We start from the raw sequence: 14,446 nt of genomic DNA, 5'->3' as shown, positions 1-14,446 counted from the left end.
AGCAGGAGAAATTCCATTTCCTGTATCCCAAGCGTAAATTGAGCACCTTTCTGGACCACTCTGACTTCAGAGCATCAATCCAGAAACACCATGCTTATCCGGACAAGCGTTTTTCCAAACGTCTTAAGGATACACGTTATCCCTTTCCCCCTGACGTGGTCAAACGCTGGACCCAGTGTCCAAAAGTGGACCCTCCAATATCCAGGCTTGCAGCTAGATCCATAGTTGCAGTGGAGGATGGGGCTTCACTTAAAGATGCCAATGACAGACAGATGGACCTTTGGTTGAAATCTGTCTATGAAGCTATTGGCGCGTCGTTTGCTCCAGCATTCGCGGCCGTGTGGGCGCTCCAAGCTATTTCAGCCGGTTTGGCACAGGTGGACTCTTTCATACGTCCAGCAGTGCCGCAAGTGGCGTCCTTAACTACGCAAATGTCTGCGTTTGCGACCTACGCTATTAATGCGGTACTGGACTCTACGAGCCGTACCGCAATGGCTTCCGCCAACTCTGTAGTTTTGCGCAGAGCCTTGTGGTTAAAGGAATGGAAAGCAGATTCTGCTTCTAAAAAATGTTTAACCAGCTTGCCACTATCTGGAGACAGACTGTTTGGTGAGCAATTGGCGGAAATCATTAAACAGTCCAAAGGTAAGGACTCTTCCTTACCCCAGCCCAGATCAAGCAAACCTCAACAGAGGAAGTGGCAGTCAAAGTTTCGGTCCTTTCGAGGCTCGGGCAAGCCCCAGTTTGCCTCGTCCAGAGGGACTCAGAAAGAGCAAAGGAGCTCTGATTCCTGGCGGGCTCACTCACGCCCCAAGAAAGCAGCCGGAGGTACCGCTTCCAAAGCGGCTGCCTCATGACTTTCGGCCGCCTCCCTCCGCATCCTCGGTCGGTGGCAGGCTCTCCCGCTTTTGCGACATTTGGCAGCCACAGGTCAAAGACCGGTGGGTAACAGACATTTTGTCTCACGGGTACAGGATAGAGTTCAGTTCTCGTCCTCCGCCTCGGTTCTTCAGAACTTCCCCACATCCCGACCGAGCAGATGCCCTTCTGCAGGCGGTGCATTCTCTAAGAGCAGAAGGAGTGGTGGTCCCTGTTCCTCTTCGGGAACAAGGACAAGGTTTTTACTCCAATCTCTTTGTGGTGCCAAAAAAGGACGGCTCATTCCGTCCTGTTCTGGACCTAAAACTGCTCAACAAGCATGTGAACGCCAGGCGGTTCCGGATGGAATCCCTCCGCTCAGTCATTGCCTCAATGTCTCAAGGAGATTTCCTAGCATCAATAGACATCAAAGATGCTTATCTCCACGTGCCGATTGCTACAGAGCACCAACGCTTTCTACGCTTCGTGATAAGAGACGACCATCTTCAGTTCGTAGCTCTGCCATTTGGTCTGGCGACAGCCCCACGGGTGTTCACCAAGGTCATGGCGGCAGTGGTAGCAGTCTTGCACTCTCAGGGACACTCTGTGATCCCTTACTTAGACGATCTACTTGTCAAGGCACCCTCTCAGGAGGCATGCCAACTCAGCCTGAACGTTGCACTGGAGACTCTCCAGACGTTCGGGTGGATCATCAACTTCTCAAAGTCAAATCTGTTACCGACCCAATCACTGACGTATCTTGGCATGGAGTTTCATACTCTCTCAGCGATAGTGAAACTTCCGCTGGACAAGCAGCGGTCACTACAGACTGGGGTGCAGGCTCTCCTTCAAAATCAGTCGCACTCCTTAAGACGCCTCATGCACTTCCTGGGGAAGATGGTGGCGGCAATGGAGGCGGTTCCGTTTGCGCAGTTTCATCTGCGCCCACTTCAATGGGACATTCTCCGCCAATGGGACGGGAAGTCAACATCCCTGGACAGGAAAGTCTCCCTTTCCCAGACGGCCAAGGACTCTCTGCAGTGGTGGCTTCTTCCCACCTCATTATCACAGGGAAGATCCTTCCTACCACCATCCTGGGCGGTGGTCACGACAGACGCGAGTCTGTCAGGGTGGGGAGCAGTTTTTCTCCACCACAGGGCTCAGGGTACGTGGACTCAGCAGGAGTCCACCCTTCAGATCAATGTTCTGGAAATCAGAGCAGTGTATCTTGCCCTACTAGCCTTCCAGCAGTGGCTGGAAGGAAGGCAGATCCGAATTCAGTCGGACAACTCCACAGCGGTGGCATACATCAACCACCAAGGGGGGACACGCAGTCGGCAAGCCTTCCAGGAAGTCCGGCGGATTCTGATGTGGGTGGAAGCCACGGCCTCCACCATATCCGCAGTTCACATCCCCGGCGTAGAAAACTGGGAAGCAGACTTCCTCAGTCGCCAGGGCATGGACGCAGGGGAATGGTCCCTTCACCCGGACGTGTTTCAGGAAATCTGTCGCCGCTGGGGAAGGCCGGACGTCGACTTAATGGCGTCCCGGCACAACAACAAGGTCCCAACCTTCATGGCACGGTCTCGCGATCACAGAGCTTTGGCGGCAGACGCCTTAGTGCAAGATTGGTCGCAGTTCCGGCTCCCTTATGTGTTTCCACCTCTGGCACTCTTGCCCAGGGTGCTACGCAAGATCAGATCCGACTGCAGCCGCGTCATACTCGTCGCCCCAGACTGGCCAAGGAGGGCGTGGTATCCGGATCTGTGGCATCTCACGGTCGGCCAACCGTGGGCACTACCAGACCGACCAGACTTGCTGTCCCAAGGGCCGTTTTTCCATCGGAATTCTGCGGCCCTGAACCTGACTGTGTGGCCATTGAGTCCTGGATCCTAGCGTCTTCAGGAGTATCCCAAGGGGTCGTTGCCACCATGAGACAGGCTAGGAAGCCCACGTCCGCTAAGATCTACCACAGAACGTGGAGGATATTCTTATCCTGGTGCTCTGCTCAGGGAGTGTCTCCCTGGCCATTTGCATTGCCTACTTTTCTTTCTTTCCTGCAATCTGGGTTAGAAAAAGGTTTGTCGCTCGGCTCCCTTAAAGGGCAAGTCTCGGCACTATCCGTCTTTTTTCAGAAGCGTCTAGCACGACTTTCTAAGGTACGCACGTTCCTGCAGGGGGTTTGTCATATCGTACCCCCGTACAAGCGGCCGTTAGATCCATGGGATCTGAACAGGGTACTGGTTGCCCTCCAGAAGCCGCCCTTCGAGCCTCTGAGGGAGGTTTCACTTTCTAGACTATCACAGAAAGTGGCTTTTCTGGTAGCGATCACATCTCTTCGGAGAGTGTCTGAGCTAGCAGCGCTGTCATCCAAGGCTCCCTTCCTGGTCTTCCACCAGGACAAGGTAGTGCTGCGACCCATTCAGGAGTTTCTCCCGAAGGTGGTATCCTCTTTTCATCTTAATCAGGATATCTCCTTGCCTTCTTTTTGTCCTCATGCAGTTCATCGCTATGAGAAGGATTTACATTTGTTAGATCTGGTGAGAGCACTCAGAATCTACATTTCTCGCACGGCGCCCCTGCGCCGTTCGGATGCACTCTTTGTCCTTGTCGCTGGTAAGCGCAAAGGGTCGCAGGCTTCCAAGGCCACCCTGGCTCGATGGATCAAAGAACCAATTCTTGAAGCCTACCGTTCTGCTGGGCTTCCGGTTCCTTCAGGGCTGAAGGCCCATTCTACCAGAGCCGTGGGTGCGTCCTGGGCATTACGACACCAGGCTACGGCTCAACAGGTGTGCCAGGCAGCTACCTGGTCGAGTCTGCACACTTTCACCAAACATTATCAGGTGCATACCTATGCTTCGGCGGACGCCAGCCTAGGTAGAAGAGTCCTGCAGGCGGCAGTTGCCTCCCCGTAGGGGAGGGCTGTCTTTGCAGCTCTAACATGAGGTATTTCTTTACCCACCCAGGGACAGCTTTTGGACGTCCCAATCGTCTGGGTCTCCCAATGGAGCGCCGAAGAAGAAGGGAATTTTGTTACTTACCGTAAATTCCTTTTCTTCTAGCTCCAATTGGGAGACCCAGCACCCGCCCCTGTTTCCTTCGGGATTTTTGGTTTGTTCGGGTACACATGTTGTTCATGTTGAACGGTTTCAGTTCTCCGATGTTACTTCGGATTGAATTTGTTTAACCAGTTATTGGCTTTCCTCCTTCTTGCTTTTGCACTAAAACTGAGCAGCCCGTGATCCCACGGGGGGTGTATAGGCAGAAGGGGAGGGGCCTTACACTTTTTAGTGTAATACTTTGTGTGGCCTCCGGAGGCAGTAGCTATACACCCAATCGTCTGGGTCTCCCAAATGGAGAAAAGGAATTTACGGTAAGTAACAAAATTCCCTTCTTTTCGGGTACACATGTTGTTCATGTTGAATGGTTTTCAGTTCTCCGATGTTACTTCGGAGTGAATTTGTTTAAACCAGTTATTGGCTTTCCTCCTTCTTGCTTTTGCACTAAAACTGGTGATCCAGTGATCCCACTGGGGGTGTATAGCCAGAAGGGGAGGGGCCTTACACTTTTTAGTGTAATGCTTTGTGTGGCCTCCGGAGGCAGTGCTATACACCCAATCGTCTGGGTCTCCCAATAGGAGCTAGAAGAAAAGGAATTTACGGTAAGTAACAAAATTCCCTTCTTCTAAATGCAAATGTTCTCCCCCCCACCCACCCCCCCAAAAAAAAATCTTAAAGGAAAAACGTGAAAATTGCAGTCGTGCATGAAATAGTTAAATATCCATTTTTTTTTTCTCATTTCTAGATACCATTAATGGCTCCATAGTCCAGAAAACGGATTCTACAGCACAAAAGGTAAGACGGAGCAGTCACTTCTTTTCGCATTTAATATACTGTGTTTTTTATGTCAGTGATCCATCTCGTAGACAATAGATATGAGCTGACGGCTCACGCAGAGCTCAGTAACGCAGCCTCGGTGCATATTCACTAGTCTGCTCCGAATTCTTTCCCTGGGAGAGACCTTGCTGATACAGTATAACTACCTTGTTGTCTTGTTGCTGCTGCTGCGCTCAGTCTGTTCATGGTGACCTGTGACGTGAAGCTGTTTTCTACAACCTCACCTTTTTGTAGCAGAATTTGCCAGTTCCTCACCCCAATTTTGCACCTCTTACACAGCTGTTTCTGTTTGTTAGTGACTGTGTTTCACCTTATATATGAAAATGATGATCATTGTCACCAGTTTGGTATAATTGGTAACTCGTACACCTGACTGTAACTCCACAAATTACCTTCAAGTGTACCTAGAAGAATTGATCCAGTTTTGAAGGCAAAAGTACATTGCCCTTCTATTTTGGGACACTATCTTACTCTGCAGCTTTTTTTTTTTTTTGCACAGTGCTGCATATGATATAATATTTTTCTTCTTTAAGGCACCTGTCACCTTTGACGCTTTCCATTTTATTGTTCACAAGGTTCTGGTGACAAAACATTTTCAAGACCCCGCAAAAGAGAAGAAAGTAATGAAGAAACCACTAGAGGGCAGCATACAGAAGAGTAAGTGACCGACTGTGGATTCTGTATGATTTGCACAGTTTGTGATATGAGAGGATTGTTTCTTTGGGTATCCGGGGTGTCCATTCTTTTCTGCAAGTATTAGTCAAATTCTGATCATCTAGCGATCACCTAAGTAACCATTGTTCCCATCTTTGCATTGCAGGTAAGGACGTGCAGATCTCACACTTTACTACTGGTCAAAAAGAGACGTTTTTGGCAGCATTAAATAAAAGGTAAGTGACTAATAAAGTGTGTGTGTGTGTGTGTGTGTGTGTGTGTGTGTGTGTACAGAGCCCAGGCAGTGTGCAGGGGACTACTTCTGTATGTTCTATGTCATATTCCCCTAGGCAGCTCACACTTTCTGCTAGATCGCCTAAGCAGCATTGATCCCTGAGATCTGAGTTTTTTAATATTATGCTTTACTTATTTTTTTAATTTAGTTTACTTATATAGCACTATTAATTTGACAGTGCTTTACAGACATGGTCATCATTAGGGCTCACAATCTAGATTCCCTATTACTTTGTCTTTGGAGTGTGGAATGAGAAAATGGAGCAAACCCCCAGAAACACAAGGTGAACATATAAACTCCTTGCAGATGGTGTCCTTGGTGGTATTTGAACCCAGGACCCCAGCGCTGCAGGACTACAGTGCTAACCACTGAGCCAACGTGACGCCCACTGCATAGTGCTAACCACTGCTGCCCACTGCATAGTGCTAACCACTGCTGCCCACTGCATAGTGCTAACCACTGCTGCCCACTGCATAGTGCTAACCACTGCTGCCCACTGCATAGTGCTAACCACTGCTGCCCACGGCATAGTGCTAACCACTGCTGCCCACGGCATAGTGCTAACCACTGCTGCCCACGGCATAGTGCTAACCACTGCTTCCCACGGCATAGTGCTAACCACTGCTGCCCACGGCATAGTGCTAACCACTGCTGCCCACGGCATAGTGCTAACCACTGCTGCCCACGGCATAGTGCTAACCACTGCTGCCCACGGCATAGTGCTAACCACTGCTGCCCACGGCATAGTGCTAACCACTGCTGCCCACGGCATAGTGCTAACCACTGAGCTACCATATAGTGCTAACCACTGCTGCCCACTGCATAGTGCTAACCACTGAGCCACTGCATAGTGCTAACCACTGTGCTGACCACTGTACAGTGCTAACCAATGAACCACTGTGTTTTCCACTGTACAGGGCTAACCACTGAGCCACTGTATAGTGCTAACCACTGTGCTGTCCACTGGTCCACTGTACAGTTCTAATCACTGAGCCCCTGTATAGTGCTAACCACTGAATCACTGTGCTGCCCTCTGTACAGAGCTAACCAGTGAGCCAAGGTATAGTGCTAACCACTGAATCACTGTGCTGCACACTGTACAGTGCTAACCACTGAGCCACGGAACCACTGTGCTGCCCACTGTACAGGGCTAACCACTGATCCACCGTATAGTGTTAAACACTGAACAACTGTGCTGTTTACTGTACAGTGCTAACCACTGAGCCACCATATAGTGCTAAACAGTGAATCACTATGCTACTCACTTTACAGTGCTAACCACTGAGCCACCATATAGTGCTAATAACTGAACCACTGTACAGTTCTCCGCAGTCTTGGTTGCATTTAGATATGAGCTTTACCATGATGTCCGTTTTTGTGTTGGCTGTTTTAGTCTTTTTGAGTATACGTCAGAGGACTTTGCACTTGACTGTTGCAATTTTTTTCTTATCTTTTAATGTTGCGAATAATGTTTATCATAAATCCATGGGATAGGTGATCATTGGAGTCCGAGCACTAGGACCCTCAGCAATCCCCAGAAAGAGGCTTTAAAACAAATCTTTCAACAGAACCAACCCTTCTAAGCCGTCTATACAGGCATGCGGGTTATAGAAGGCTGAATGACATGATACTTTGATATCTGCATTCTGACCTCTTATTTTAATAAAAATCCTAATTTAAATGAGCTGTTAGGATCTATGGGCTGGACACATCTCCCTGAGACTCTGCCTCAAGAGCTTATTTTACATGAAAGGGGTCGTTACCAGTGTGAGACATGTAATGACTGACAGTCTGCTCTCCTCATCTACATGTCTCACACTGGTAAAGACAGCTTTCATGTAAAATAAGCTCTGGATGCAGATTCTCACGGAGATACAAGTCCAGCCCATAGATCCTAACTGCAAATTTACATATTAAAAAAGTGCCTTTTTCTGGAATCAGATTGCACACATAAAGGTATCACTTTATTCAACTTTCTATGACCCAGATGTCTTAGAAGGGTTGATCCTACTGACAGATTCCCTTTAAAATGCCTTGTCAGAATGGCAGATGCTACCATAGGGCATTTTTGGGTCTGTTCTTTGAGTTTGGGACCTCCAATGGTCACAAAGTGTCGCCTATTCACAGGATAGGAGAAAAATGTTTTAATGTTGGGAATAACTTTTTAAAGGTAGTGGCCCATGAGGACATTTATCTGCTGGTGATAACCTCTCTAGATCATAAATCGCTCTCCACTCTTTCTATTTTTTTAACTGTTTATTTATTAACAAGATTTTTAGGTAAACATCACAACAGATTGTATATACATATAGTGTTTTTAAATCCGAATAAAGACACAAGGGAAGAAGGGAACTGGAAAGGTGGGAAGGGTCTATCAACATATGTGCTACGCGAGGCATCTACACATACCGTATTTTTCGGACTATAAGACCGTACCATAAGACGCACCCTGGTTTTAGAGGAGGAAAATAGGGTTATAAAATTTTAAGCAAAAAATGTGGTCATGACACACTGTTTTGGGGCGAGGATCTGCTGCTGACACTGTTATGGGGGTAATGTCCCCAAATTCTCTACTAAGGTACCCCAGTCTGGTAATGATCCTCCTGCCTTGTATATACAGTATATGTCCGTCATCCTGGTATAGCCCCCATCCTGCTATATACTGTCATACTGGCATATGGCCGCATCCTGCTATATACTGGCATATGGCCGCATCCTGCTATATACTGGCATATGGCCGCATCCTGTTATATACTGGCATATGGACGCATCCTGCTATATACTGGCATATGGCCGCATCCTGCTATATACTGGCATATGGCCGCATCCTGCTATATACTGGCATATGGCCGCATCCTGCTATATACTGGCATATGGCCGCATCCTGCTATATACTGGCATATGGCCGCATCCTGCTATATACTGGCATATGGCCGCATCCTGCTATATACTGGCATATGGCCGCATCCTGCTATATACTGGCATATGGCCGCATCCTGCTATATACTGGCATATGGCCGCATCCTGCTATATACTGGCATATGGCCGCATCCTGCTATATACTGGCATATGGCCGCATCCTGCTATATACTGGCATATGGCCGCATCCTGCTATATACTCTATCCTGGCATATGGCCCCATCCTGCTATATACCTCCATCCTGCTCTTATACTCCCATCCTCCTCATATACTCCCATCCTGCTCATATACTCCCATCCTGCTCATAATATACCCCCATCCTGCTCATAATATACCCCCATCCTGCTCACAATATACCCCCATCCTGCTCACTATATACCCCCATCCTGCTCACTATATACCCCCATCCTGCTCACTATATACCCCCATCCTGCTCATAATATACCCCCATCCTGCTAATACTATACCCCCATCCTGCTCATAATATACCCCCATCCTGCTCATAATATACCCCCATCCTGCTCATATACTCCCATCCTGCTCATATACTCCCATCCTGCTCATAATATACCCCCATCCTGCTCATAATATACCCCCATCCTGCTCACAATATACCCCCATCCTGCTCACTATATACCCCCATCCTGCTCACTATATACCCCCATCCTGCTCACTATATACCCCCATCCTGCTCATAATATACCCCCATCCTGCTCATAATATACCCCCATCCTGCTCATAATATACCCCCATCCTGCTAATACTATACCCCCATCCTGCTAATACTATACCCCCATCCTGCTAATACTATACCCCCATCCTGCTCATAATATACTCCCATCCTGCTCATAATATACTCCCATCCTGCTCATATACTCCCATCCTGCTCATAATATACCCCCATCCTGCTATATACCCCCATCCTGCTCATATACCCCCATCCTGCTATATACCCCTATCCTGGTATGCAGCCACATCCTGTGGCACATAAAAAGAAATAAACATTCATACTCACCTTACCTCACTCCCTGCAGCATCGCTCCTCCTCCGTCTGTGCCGGCAGCAGCGCTGGAGTGTGGAGCCGGCCACGATCCCTTCAGCACCGCGATGTCCTCCTGTCTGTGGCGGCGGTGGCTGCGTGTGGACACGTGCGCAGAGCGATGACGTCATCGCTGTGCGCACCGCTAGTCTCCACACAGCCGTCGCCGCCACAGACAGGAGGAAATCGCGGTGCTGCAATTGTGGCCTGTGAGTTATACTGATGACTTTCACTGCGCCCCGCGCTGATGATCATGTGTGGGGGGCAGTGAATACAGCTGCACATGATCACTCCAGGCTGAAGTTGCCAGGGGTCATCATGCGGGCAGGCTGTTTAATATGCGCGCACCCCCCACCCATCACCCCGCTCACCTGTCAGCATCGGCTTCAGCGCTGAGAGATGATGGGCGTGCATATTAAATGAGCGGGTCCACGTGGTCATGGCAGGCTGCTACAGGCTGCTCGTGCCGCCAATGACCCTCATTCCCTGCAGCCCTACATTCAGACTATAAGATGCACCCCACTTTCCCCCAACATTTGAGGGAAAAAAGTGCGTCTTATAGTCCGAAAAATTCGGTATCTCTGAAATATACTCATCTTCTAATCTGACAACTAATTGCGATCGTCCATATAAAGTTCCCATGGTGTCTATATCTGTTGGAACTTTTCTAGCCGATTGCTTATACAAGCAGTAAGGTACTCCATCCGCTTTGAGTCTTGTATCCGTAATTCCAAGTCCTGAAGAGTAGAGGGAAGGTTTTTTTTCCAAAATGAGTCTATCAAACACTTAGCTGGGTTGCTCCTTCATATATGGAATTCAGCAGAGTTTTTTGAGGTCCCTAAAGGTGGGACATTGAGAAGGTAATTGAACGGGTCTAGAGCAACTTCAAACCCTAAAACTTCACAGATTAATTTCTCTACTCCTCTCCAAAAGGGGGCAAGAGCCTCACAATCCCCAAAACTATGAGTGAGAGATCCCTTATCCCTTGTGTACCTCCAACATTGGTCCGATGCGCCAGGGAAAAGTTTACTAAGCACGTCTGGAGTATGATACCAATGCATTAAAATCTTGTATTGGTTTTCCTTTGTCTTTGCCGTTCGATCCCAAATAGTCTGCCACATCGGTATCGATATCACCCTCCCCAAAAATGTCTCCCATTTTGTCATACAGTATATGGGTGTTGTATCTCTATGTGTGAAGTCAGCATATTAATAAGTGTGAGATCAGCCCTTTCGTTGAAGCCCCCCTCTTGCAAATGCTCTCGAATGGGGTGGGTCTGGGGAAAGTAGCTGATCTAATCGTGGATATGGCCAAGTGACGTATGTGTGAATATGTATTGAAAGTTTCCACAGGGATTCCAAATCTCCCCTGCAATGTTGAAAAGGGTAGTATTGCCTGTGTGCAAGGGTCTATTATATCTAAATATCGAAATAGCTGTGCACGTGCCCGTGGACCAGCCACCTTGTCATCAGCACTGCCTTTGAAAGCCGGAGTACGGCTGCTTTTACACATCAGTTTTTTTGCATCAGGCTCAATCCAGCTCAAAAACCTATGCAACGGATGCGGCGAAAAAAACGGATTGATTGCATAAGTTTTTACATGCGTCCCGTCCGTTTTTTGACGGATCCGGTTTGATACTGAGCATGTGCAGTTCAAAAAAACGCATCCGGCTTGCGTTGTAAATTGCGTCGGATCCGGCACAATACGTTTTTTCGCCACAGACAAAAAACACTGCAAGCAACGTTCCATCTGGCCGCCGCATTGGCTAAATAGGCCACATCCGGCAAAAAACAGACGCAACGCAAGGCCATGCGGCACAATACGGCGCTAATGCAAGTCTATGAGGAAAAAACGCAACCAGCGGCAAAAAAAAATGGATGCGTTTTTTTTCTGAAAAGTGCCGAATTGTGCCTGATTGCAAAAAACTGATGTGTGAAAGAAGCCTATATAGGAATGGCATCAGTGGAGAATTGGCTGAGATAAGTGGAAAAGATTTTATAGGCATCCGCCAGATACGTCTGGTGAACACCATAGGTCCCAAAAGGAGTTTATCAGCAGGGTGCTCAGCGGAGTTATCCACACGCACCACTCTTTCTAATAGAACTGGGTCTGGAGCCTCAGAACACATGTTATGAAGAATGCGATAATCCTGATAGGAAGGTGCCAATAAATAAGTTTGGACACTTACTAGATTATCATCCCACTCATTTATTGGGTCTAGTGCCCATTCATTAATGAACCTTCTACATTGTGTAATGCCGTTGTTCTGGCTTCTGCAGGGCACAGAGCGGCCTTGTGACCAAACATGTTCCCGTCCAGCTGCTTGGTGACATTGCTGGAAAAGTCCAAAACAGTAGTGAGAAGAATCGGGAGAGCAGTGACGTCCAGGCCGCCTCCATTGCTGCCGCCACCGCTGCTGCCATCGCTGTCGCTGCTCCTGTGCTAAAGGTGATCACTCTTTTAGCGATTGTCTCTATGTCATATGTCTGACCTTTCATAAGTTTCAAGAAGAGAATTTATTTTCCCCCTAGACTTTATCAGTGTGAAATGTTAGCTATTTCACTAAATTGGGGGAGAACAACCAAAGCCTCCATGCACAAAATGCTAAAATTGTCTGAACCCACAGCCAATGGTCTAATGTGTATGGGGCCCACTGAAGTCTCCCCCGACAGATGATGTTGGGAAAGGGAAGGATCCGGCGTGTTGATTTCAGCAGCTTATCCTTTTCTTCTCCATGGAGATCAGGCCCGTTTCACACGTCAGTGAAAAACACAGACGTTTTTCACTGGCGTGTAAAACACGCACATGTCCCTGCGTGTGCCGAAAATCACGGCACACGTGGGTTGTCTAAGTGCAATCCGGGCTCCGTTCTCCGTGGCCCGTGATTGCACTTAGGGTACCTTCACACTTAGCGATGCAGCAGCGATCCGACCAGCGATCTGACCTGGTCAGGATCGCTGCTGCATCGCTACATGGTCGCTGGTGAGCTGTCAAACAGGCAGATTTCACCAGCGACCAGTGAACAGCCCCCAGCCAGCAGCGACGTGCAAGCGACGCTGCGCTTGCACGGAGCTGCCGTCTGGAAGCTGCGGAGACTGGTAACTAAGGTAAACATCGGGTATGGTTACCCGATGTTTACATTAGTTACCAGCGCACAGCTGTGTGTGCAGGGAGCAGGGAGCCGCGCACACTGAGCGCTGGCTCCTTGCTCTCCTACCATAGCTACAGTACACATCGGGTTAATTAACCCGATGTGTAATGCAGCTACATGTTCAGAGAGCAGGGAGCCGCGCACACTGCTTAGCGCTGGCTCCTTGCTCTCCTAGCTGCTGTACACATCGGGTTAATTAACCCGATGTGTACAGCAGCTACATGTGCAGAGAGCCGGAGCCGGCAGCACAGGCAGCGTGAGAGCTGCAGAGGCTCGTAACTAAGGTAAATATCGGGTAACCACCTTGGTTACCCGATGTTTATCTTGGATACAGCTTACCTCAGCTGTCAGACGCCGGCTCCTGCTCTCTGCTCGCTTCATTTGTCGCTCTCTCGCTGTCACACACAGCGATCTGTGTGTCACAGCGGGAGAGCGGCTTTGAAGAAAACGAACCAGGGCTGTGTGTAACGAGCAGCGATCTCGCAGCAGGGGCCAGATCGCTGCTCATTGTCACACACAGCGAGATCGCTAATGAGGTCACTGTTGCGTCACAAAAAGCGTGACTCAGCAGCGATCTCGGCAGCGAGCTCGCTGTGTGTGAAGCACCCCTTAGAGATTCACTCACCTGTGCGCGCTCCCGCTGTCCGTGGTGCTGAATCCTCCCGCGACGCAGCATCCGGCCGGCGGTGACCCCTGCAGGAGCTGCTTCCGGGTCGGCTGTGTCTCGCATAATGAATATGTGCGACAGTAATCAGCCGGCTCAGAAGGAGCAGGGAGAACGGGCTGCAGAGGACATCGCTGGACGCCGGGTGAGTTAAAATGTTTATTATTTTAAAAGCACGTTTTTTTCTGGCACGTGTTTCACAGACCACACCACTGCGTGGTCCGTGGAACATCAGTGATGCCAGAGAAAAATGGACATGTCTCCGTGCAGCAATCACGCACACGCGGGTACGCCGCACAGAGACACGTGCAGTGACAAATCACTGACGTGTGAGCAGACCCATTCATTATAATGGGTCTGCGTATGTCAGTGATTCTGGTACGTTTAAAAAAAAAAGCACAAACGTACCAGAATCACTGACGTGTGAAAGGGGCCTTATAGAGAAGTCTGGCTGCCCCATTCTCATAGAGGGCATATGAGCCAACGCCCGGGCCTTCTTATATATGGGAGAGTCGGGGTAGATCAGCAGACTCTATGTGACTGCAGATTGTGCAATTTTCACAATGTCAGGATTTGGCAATGAGAGAAGTAAAAAAGGTCGCTAGTCTCCATCTGAATGCTAGTATGCACATCTCATACTTGCTGTCACAGGACTACCATTCAAGCTGGCAAAAGAATAGAATCCTTACAGTCTGCAAATTGCGCGTTGTAAGGATTCATGTCTGCAGTCACATCAAGTGATTTGGGGTGACGGGACGTGGAGTGAGTCACTTTATGTAAGTATTGTGCAGGCTTTTATGTTCTTTATGTCTCCTATATTTATATGGTGATAACGGTCCGGTTGGGTTCGTCACCTTAGGGAGCAACATATACTCTGCACATCTTACAAACTTAGCAATTGGTTTCGTTTATCAGTGATCCAGGCACAGCACTAGGCACTTTCTGGCAGTATACAAGATGGCGACATTG

General features: G+C 48.8%; 1 protein-coding gene across 3 annotated transcripts in view; it reads left to right on the top strand.

Moving 5' to 3' along the window:
- The window catches only part of KIAA0586 (KIAA0586 ortholog), a 355,375-nt gene that overhangs the window by 22,354 nt on the left and 318,575 nt on the right, over positions 1-14,446 (top strand). For all 3 annotated transcript variants that reach the window (XM_075329931.1, XM_075329932.1, XM_075329930.1), the window contains exons 2-5: positions 4,663-4,712; positions 5,330-5,411; positions 5,575-5,644; positions 11,942-12,110. In XM_075329931.1, coding sequence (XP_075186046.1) covers positions 4,663-4,712; positions 5,330-5,411; positions 5,575-5,644; positions 11,942-12,110 — 371 coding nt within the window. The remainder of the gene's footprint in view (positions 1-4,662; positions 4,713-5,329; positions 5,412-5,574; positions 5,645-11,941; positions 12,111-14,446) is intronic.

The sequence above is a fragment of the Anomaloglossus baeobatrachus genome, chromosome 12, assembly GCF_048569485.1.
Source record: "Anomaloglossus baeobatrachus isolate aAnoBae1 chromosome 12, aAnoBae1.hap1, whole genome shotgun sequence".
NCBI lineage: Eukaryota > Metazoa > Chordata > Amphibia > Anura > Aromobatidae > Anomaloglossus > Anomaloglossus baeobatrachus.
The sequence above is the reverse complement of the archived record's forward strand: the minus strand, read 5'-3'. Positions and strand labels throughout refer to the sequence as shown.